The sequence below is a fragment of the Octodon degus genome, unplaced genomic scaffold, assembly GCF_000260255.1.
Source record: "Octodon degus isolate 3935 unplaced genomic scaffold, OctDeg1.0 scaffold00010, whole genome shotgun sequence".
NCBI lineage: Eukaryota > Metazoa > Chordata > Mammalia > Rodentia > Octodontidae > Octodon > Octodon degus.
The window spans coordinates 23,406,362-23,415,704 of NW_004524586.1; the positions used below are offsets into that span (position 1 = coordinate 23,406,362).

Consider the following 9,343-nt stretch of genomic DNA (forward strand, 5'->3'; position numbering starts at 1 on the left):
AAGACAGAAATCTATTCAGCAAGATATAACCTTGAAATGTGCAAAACATGCTTTGAAATCTCTGCTCCAGAGTTCTGCAGAAGGTTAGGAGAAGTCATGGAATGAAGAAAATCCTTAAAAATTCTAGTCCAATACAATGAGATCTTAATTACATTTTCAGTTTCATTGATTTTGAGTTACTCTGAATTTTTGTATTTTCATGATTCACCTTTAGTAATTCATATGCATCTGGAAATCTGTAATTTATTCTGTATTTTCCATCCTGTGAGATTAAATATTTTTGAAGTAGGTAAAAAATAAATAAATAAATAAAAATAAAAAAATTTAAAAAATTAAAAAAATAAAATAAAAAGCAAAAACTTCATTTGATCACAGGCTAAATGATTAAAGTTCTTCAAATCAAGTTACTGATTCAAATTCTTTAAATGTTCTTAGAAAATCAAATTTAATTAAACCTTAATTTGCATATCACAGTAACTTTCTGTCTCTAGCTGTACTAATACTATTCACAAATTCAACATAATGAAGGCATGCCTTGCTGGGCTTAAATTTCTAACTATGAAGATATGTGCAAATGATGGAGGATTAAGATACAGAATTCAGGACCTGCAGTTATATAGACAAGATGTGCTTTTCCTACTTTTCAGTCATTTTAACATTGCAGATGTTATAGATATGTGCACTATATTAGTATCTAATTTAACTCATTTTCCTACAGGAATCTTTACTTACAAGTTAAATGTGAGGGATCAAATGGATCAAAAGAAAAAGAAAGAATGTTATCTGCATAGCTTTTCTTCCACAGTTTGGTGCCGGTATCCGCATTCCAGAGCACAATGTAATTTGGTGGGTGGATAGCAAGCAGCAAATCTCGGGAAGCATCTTGATTCCACAACCACTGAACATCTATAAAGCACAGATAAGGGAGAAACTCAGAGAACATCTACTTCAAAGCATTTGGCTCACCTGTCCCTGGTACCTGGTCTTTAAAATATAATCCTTAAAATATTAACCTGTCCCATTATGATATATATATATATATATATATATATGTATTTTTCAATATTGGAAAGGGAGGCCAGGGAGACAGCTCAGTAGAATAAGCGCTTGCCTGGCAAACGCAAGGTCCTGAGTTCATTCCCCGGTTCTGGGGAAAAAAAAAAAATTAGAAAGGGAAAATGAACAAATAAAAATAAATTATCTGTGTTGGGTGCAGTGGCGTATGTCTGTCATCTCAGCTACTTTGGGAGGAGATGCAAGAAGATTGTGAGTTTAAAGCCAACCTAAGCAAACTAGTGAGATGCCCATCTGAAAAGAAAGTATAAATAAAAAAAATTAATGAGCTCTTTGGTTAAAATCTCAAGTAATCTAAAATAGAACTTTAAAAAAAATATAAGACAACTTATACTACTAGTGCTCACTACTTAAAAGCATAAAAGTCAGGGGCTGGGAGCATGGTTCAGTGGTAGCCATGTCTAGCAGGCACAAGGCTCTGGGTTCTTCTCCAGTAGAGGGGAGAAAAAAAGCAAAAACAAAATACTATAAAATCAGTATGTAAGACTTGCTTAGACATGATCAAGGTGTTACACTCGCCCAGTGCTTTGTGGAATCACTAAGACAATGAAGGTTTTCAAAATCATAAATAGAAGATAGTGCAGTACCTAGCAAATAGAAAGCATTCAATAAGTATCCTTAAAACCATCATTTAAAAGTTCATTTAGTTAAGGGAGCTTCTCAAAGACTTCTGTCTAGAGAAAGCAAAATTGGTTCTAAGAGTTACATACAGAAGGAAACAATTTATATGAAAAGAATAAAATTTTTGTTCATCTCTATCAACACAAAGCAAGCACTGTCAGCTAATTGACAATGGCATTTCAACCAAGTTTAGTCACACCACAGCTTAGACTTTAAGACCGCTTAAGTGGCTTAATTTTCTTATGCCTAATACTGATAATGGTTTTATCAAAGCACAATTTCAGGAAACACATCCAGAAGTGTACAGATAAGAAAAAAAATTGACATAGAGCCATAGAATGCTAAAATATTTAACAGTTATCACTGGAAACCAAATTAAATCAACGGAGTGGGCAATCTGAGAGGAAGCACATCAGCAGGCCCCTGCACAGAGCTCTTGCCTCACCCTGGATAGGCTTGGCGTGCTCTTGGATCTCACACTGAGCCACTCCGGCTGCCACATCCCAAACGATGATCTTCCCATTGACATCAGCAGAAGCGAGGCGCAAGCAATACGGTGAGCCAATGTTATGGTGATAGTTTTCCCTCGCCCATTTAACCTAGTGTTAAAAAGAAATGCAATCAGTAAATATTTGTACTGGTAAAACTAAACATCATTTTCACAAAACATCAACCAAAACCCATATTACACTCATATCATTAAAGTTTTAGCATGAATAGAATGGAAATTCATGTTGAAAGTAAATGTTTTATCACTTACGATATTAAAAACATTGTTTTTAAAATTAATTTTATTGAGAAAGAAATAGCAATGACACAGTTTCAAAACAGGTTAGTAGGAGTTATAATAATTAATACATTGCACGTTGTTGTCTTCATAGTAGTTATTCATAGTACAAGATGCAGACATGATATCTTGTCTAAACATTATTAGTACAAATCTCTCTTCTCATTGAATTAAGAGAAAGTAGCTATATATCTAACCTAACTAATTTGTGTGTGTGTGTGTGTGTGTGTGTGTATAGCAGCACAACTTATGACAGTCAAATCTTGGAAGCAACCAAAATGCCCATCACCTGAGGAATGGATGAAAAAGTTGTGGTGTTTTTTATATAATGGAGTATTACTCAGCTATAAAGAACGATCAACTCAAAGCCTTCATATATAAGTGGATGCAACTTGAAGATATACTTGTAAGTGACATAAACCAGACCTACACGTATAAATATTGTATAGTCTCCCTAGTGTAAGAACTCAAAAGAAGAAATAAAAATAAAAAAAAAAAAGTATTTTTGAAAATATCACAAGGCCCCTATCTTTAAAATGTAAAAAAAAAAAATGATGTGCAGTCTTAATATTTTGGGATATTCAGGTTAAAAAAAAGCCAACCTTTTGGTAAAAAAAGAGTAATAGTTTGTTGAAAAAACTCCACAATATCCTAAGATACCACAATAGCTGCTGATGGGTGCAATTATCTTTTGGAGGTGATGAGACTGATTATTGTGATGGCTATTAAAAACCACACAACTGTGTACTGTAAGTGGCTGAGCTTAAATTACATTTAGCTTTCCTAAATGTAATTGTGACAAAACATTTAAAATTATAATATTGCTAAAGAAAATATTCTTCTGTACTTTGTTCTCATAATTAAAAGGAGACAGCTTAGTCACACATACATGCACAAATGCACACATACATACACAAACTTGTATAAGGAAAAATGGAGGGAAAAAAGCAAACAAAAGACTCAAGCTATGCCTCCCTCTTTAAAGTATTTTTTTCTCTCCCCAAAAAGTATGCTTCATATCTCCAACATTTAGAATTTTTAAAACAGAATTTTATCAGAACTACAGGGTTAATCTGATTTTTTTTTTTTTTTTTTTTTGTATTTAGGACAAGGGTGTACAGCGTGTTCAGGGTCTCACTGCACAGATCAGACTCGCAGTGATCCTCCTGTTTACAGTGGTGGGATTACAGGTGTGCACCACCATGCCCAGTCTCAACTGCTGTCTCAGGGAGGCCCAGGGGCAGAGCTGGCACAGCAGGCCCAGGGATCAAACTCCTGACCCCTGCATCTGCTTAAGCAGGCGCTTTAATCTGCTGAGCTATTTGGCGGGCCCTAAATCTGATTCATGAATACTCACAAAGTGAGAGGTAAGTCACATAGTCTTTACCATGGGCAAAGCCTTCTCCTGGCTACTCACTCCCCTTCTCACTTTTACGCTGGTTACTACCATCACTTTCTTCTGTCTCAACATCTTGTTTATTTTCTTTAAAGAATTTTATTATACAATGTGTAATTATTTCACTTTTTTTTTAAACTTACAATCAACCATAGACTATAAGTTCTACAGCATAGATCATATAGGCTTTGTTTACACTTTTAGTCCAGGACTAGTGTATAGTGTCCAAAAATGGTGCATTTGTATGATTTTTTTTTAGTATGTTTAATAGATAAATACCACAAAATCTTTAAGTACGCATACAAATAACCACATGTACATATACATATATAATGCTCTAGTAAAAAACAAACAGTATTTATGAAAAAAAATAAACAAAAATTTCTCCAGCCTCAATGTTACTAACTCTTAAGGTTTTAGCACAATAATCCCCTCAGGAAAAGAAAATCTTTTTAATAAAGTGTGTGTATGCATGTGTGTGTTCATACGTGTATATATTTTAATGTATAGATGTTTATGTGTATACATGTACACTATGAATCAGCTCTCATTGTTTGCAGATTCTGCACATGGGAATTTGCCTACTCACTATACTTATTTGTAATTTCAAAACTAGTATTTTCAGAGCATTTCAAGTCAAGCAGAGTGGTGAAAACTCCGAGACATCCAACTGAGGGCAAATGAGATGCTCTTACTTAGCTCCCACACAACACACAAGGGTCCACTTCACAGCTCTATTATACATGGCTTTTGGACTTGGGGGCTTTTGATTGGTGACTTCATGGTTAGAAATAGTCTCCAAACCCGGTGTTGTCTACTGAAATGTTTAATGTGCCCTACCAAAAAGAAAATTTATGTGACAGCTTAGCTCAGGCATGTGTAGTTGGTCACAAATTCAATGTTAATAAATCAACTATATATATTAAATAAACTGTTTTTAAGCAGAAACATATATAAAACAAGGCTATGTGTTGATGAGTTGATTAAAATGCTATGACCAGAGACTCATAGGAACCTAAATGGTAGGATTAAACAATCTTTCTGTACTCACTAAGTTAATGTTTATAGTGATTTTAAGACTATATCTACTTTAAATGACAAGAAATGGTGTATGTATATGTATATGTATATGTATATATGTGTGTAAATTCCATTTATGTAAACTCTAATCAATGTATATTGAAGAAAAAAAGTCATCTTCACATCATAATTAAGCTGCTGAAAAACCAAACATAAAGAGAAAATCTAGAAGGTACCCAAAGGGAAAAAAAAAAATACAACTGCATATAAAAAAACCTAGAAGGAGAATTTATCAGAGATTAGGTAATCTAGAAGACAACTGCTAGGAAATAAAACTGCCAACTCAGCATTTTACATCTTTTGAGAAAATCTTTCAAAAACAAAGATAAAATACTTTCTATGACAAATAAAGCTAAGAAAAATTAACCAAAATATGTACTTTAAGACTTCATAGTAAACCCTCAGGAAAAGGAAGTGTAATCCAGTCTGAAACTTTACACAAGGAAATGAAAACTCTAGAAATTTTATGGGCAAGAAAAGCAACATAGAGTAAATATATACTTTCATAAATAAAAACCTCTACTCTGCCTTATATTGGACTTTATGAGGAGACTAAGTACTTCCCCTAAACATTTAGAATAAAATGAAAAATATCCTATCACCACTGCCATTCAATATAACATGAGTTCTGTTATAATACAATACAACCAGAAAAAATTGAACAAATATCAATTATCAACCAAAAAATCAAACTACAATATTGCAGGTGACATGATCATCTTTGTAGAAAAATTCCCCCCCGAATTACTAGAACTAATAAGTAAGTCTTGTGAGATCATAGGACACTGGTGACTATACAAATACAAAAATCAACTGTACTTTTCTCCACCTCTTACCACGTATAAAAATTAACTCAGAACGGATTAAGGACCTATATAAAAGTGTGAAAACAGTAAAAGTTTTAGTTGCAAAAATAAATTACAGATCAAAATTATTAGCTTATTGAATGTATACCATCAAGACAGTGAAAAGAAAACCCACAGAATGAAAAAATATTTGCAAAGCATAGATATGATAAAGGATTTGTATTTATAATAAATCCTACAACTCAATAAAAAGGAGAAACCACTTCACACCTACTAATATGGTAATAATCAAAGACAGAGAACAATGAGTGTTGATGATTTGAAGAACATGATGATACTGCTGATGAAGAGGTAAAGTTTGGAGAACAGTCTGGTAGTTCCTCAAAAGTTAAACAGTTTCCATGAGTCAGTAATTTCACTGTTAGACATACATATCCAAGAAAAATAAAAACACGGATTCATACACAAACTTTACAGTACTGTTCCTAGCTGCATTATTTATAACAGCTCAAACTGATACTCAGATGCTTATAAACAAAGTCACCTGATATATTCTTACAGTGGGATACTGTTTAGCAATAAAAATGAAAGAGCTCCCAGAGGGATGAAACTAAAAAACATTTACTAAATACAAGAAACACAGCACAAGAACTCAGATATTATATGATTCCAGTTAGATACAATTTCCTGAATAGGCAAATCAACAGAGACAAAGGATTCAGAGCTGCCAGAGATGAAGGGAGTGGGGAAATGGAAGGTGACTGCTAACAGGTGCAATTATCTTTTGGAGGTGATGAGACTGATTATTGTGATAGCTACTAAAAACCATACAACTGTGTACTTTAAGTGGCTGAACTATATGACCTACTTTTTAAAAGCTATTTAAGAAAAAGATCCCAAATGTCTATGTCCAATCCTGACTTCTCTTAAACCTTGGATTATAATAAAATATATCATAGAAGACTTAATCTTTGCATATTGAAAATTTAAATGCACTGCCTTCCCATTTATGCATCACAACTACAATTATTCAGTTACTTGAACAGAAATCTTAAGCCATTCTATTCTCAAATAAAGGCCACTGGTTTACCTCTTACAGCTTCTAAATATGATTCCTCCATGCCTCAGCCTCATCTTTAGACCTTAGGATTTCCTGCCAAAACTATTGCAAAAGTCTCCTAAAGGATTTCAACTGTATTTAGTCTTGCCTTTCTTCAACAGATCCTCCAGTGCTGACAGAGGTTTTTCGAAGATGCAAATACAGTTATATCAATCTCCTAAACATCCAAACTTCTTTCTGATCTTATAAAATTCTCAACATAGCAGTCTCTTGGGTTGCTTCCTCCCCAGTTAGTTCTACAAGTATACCTAGTTTTTAGTCTTCTTCATGACTTATAACTGTGTTATAAGTATTCTTCATTTCCACTGCAAAAATGTTCCCTGGGGACCTGGCCCTAGCTAAGTTAAGTGGCTGCTTCCACAAAGCTGTCAGCCTCAGGTTGCTGTAGTTCGATCCCCACAACACTCCAGCCCGCCAAAAGTGCCCTGAAGGCATTTGAGGAGCCAAAAAAAAAAAAAAAAAAAGAGTTCCCTGATTTTTTATTTGGCTGCTTACCAGTCCCTAAACTGGAAAGACTTCTGTAATCCTCCCCTAGCCCCTAAAACTAGGTGTTATATAGCTTTTTTTTTTTCCTACACCCTATTGACCACGTCTTTTCACACTATGAATCCTCCATATTAGACAATGAATCACCTAAGGGCTTTATATCCTTAGTATAGTATGTGCTAAGTGCTCAAAACTAATAAATGAATGAATGACCCCCAAAATGGCAGAACTGGTATGTTTCCCTACAGCTTTAACATGACCTAAAAACTACCATTTAATAACTCATTTTGAATTGACTTATTATATTTAAAAGCTACTTAACATTTATAGGTATGATTTAACGAGATCTAACATACTAAACTTTAGATGGGGTGTTCTGGGGTCAAATTAGGATTTCACTTACCTTAACAACATCAGCTTTATGTTTTTCTAAAACTTGAAGAGTTTGGGCAGTATTGGAATCAATCACTACCACAAGCGAATGACATCCATAAGCAATTAAACCTTGCCAGCCCCTAGCAAAACAGCAATGTTAAAACTTAAACACAAAACAAAGACTCAGCTTCTCTTGCCATCTAATCCAATTCATATGCAACACCATTAATAAAATGATTATTTAAGCCCAAAGGCCCACATGTAACATTCTATTAAAATAAAAAGTTCTAGCTAGGCTTACAAATACTTGAAATTTAAGTTTTCATGAGGATAAAATAAAAATGATTCTAAGGAATATGCACACGGAGCTACGCAGATGTATAAAACAACTTATACTAACTGTAGGCATATGTCTGATTTTCTTATTCAGCTTCCAATGCTTAGAATTCACAATATACCTAGGACAAGCATTTGTGACAAGTCCCAGTCCTAACCACATAAAAGACAAACACAGGACAGGAGGTTTCAGTCCTCTTGGCAACGTTCCCAGCGACACAGCTTCACAACTTTGTTTTGCATTAGTCTCATTATTAGTTTTCAGAGGTGCTGTGTTATTTTATTTTACAGCGTAAAGACAAGGTACAACAGCGATGACCTGTGGTGCACTGGCGCGCCTTCCGCAGGAGCCAGGAAAAGACAAAAGGTGAAGCAAGGTGAAAGTGCAAGTAGATGCCAGAACAGGGAGGGCTGGAACGCTGCTGAATGGAAAGAGGTGGGACCAAGACTATGAGGAGGAGGGGGAAAGGGTGAAAGAGAGAAAGAGGGCAGAGAACTGAGAATGGACGGAGAGAAGGCTGGAGGCTGGAGAGAGGGCGACATGGGGTAGGAACGAGGTGTGGAGAAAAACAGAAGCGGGATCCAGGAGCAGGCGGGCGAATGTCTTTGCACGGCGACTTCTCCGCAGGGGCATTTGCTGTTTTTATAACGACAACCAAAGTGTTTCAGCTAACAGAAAACAGAGTAGAGCGAGGGCGGCGCCCTGCGTGGCCAGGCCACACTGGCCAGGGAGTGAAACCTCTTGCTCTTCCCCCTTCCCCTCACAAACTCCTGGCCGCCTGGCCGTCCTGGCGCCCTCACCAGTCCACCGCCGCCTTGTTGTGGCCGCTGAGGGCCCCCGTAAGGGTGCGCGCAGACACCTTGAAGTTCACGGTGTAGGGTAACATCGCGGCGGCGGCGGCGGCCGCAGCGCTCGGTGCACACCCGGAACCAGGAAGCGGCGGACTAAGTGCTTCCGCTCTACTGTCCGGGTCGCTCCTCGGGCGCCGCTGTCAGGTTCCGCTGGAGCCCAGGCTCGGGCCAAGCTTCCGCGGCTCCCAGACTCTGGGGCTTTCAGGTTCCACCGCGCCTGCGTTCCACCTTCTCTACAATTCCGCAGGCCAGGTAGTTCTAGGTTTAGAAGAAGAGGCGCTGCTTCCAGTCCTGTTTTCGTCAAGTTGAGGAACAGGTTACTGCAAATTGTGAAAAGCAAGGGATATATGTCCCAATTTGCTTCTCTGCTTTTGGTCAGTTATTTAGGACCAGTACTAATGTCAGGAATT

General features: G+C 36.4%; 1 protein-coding gene across 1 annotated transcript in view; it reads right to left on the reverse strand.

Moving 5' to 3' along the window:
• The window catches only part of Wdr11 (WD repeat domain 11), an 84,263-nt gene extending 75,233 nt beyond the window's left edge, over window positions 1-9,030 (reverse strand). The window contains exons 1-4 of the mRNA XM_012513466.2: window positions 8,883-9,030; window positions 7,774-7,885; window positions 2,141-2,294; window positions 733-906 (exon numbers count right to left, since the gene is read on the reverse strand). Of these exons, the coding sequence (XP_012368920.1) occupies window positions 733-906; window positions 2,141-2,294; window positions 7,774-7,885; window positions 8,883-8,968 (526 nt within the window). The 5' untranslated portion in view covers window positions 8,969-9,030. The remainder of the gene's footprint in view (window positions 1-732; window positions 907-2,140; window positions 2,295-7,773; window positions 7,886-8,882) is intronic.
• Between the last annotated feature and the right edge of the window lie 313 nt (window positions 9,031-9,343).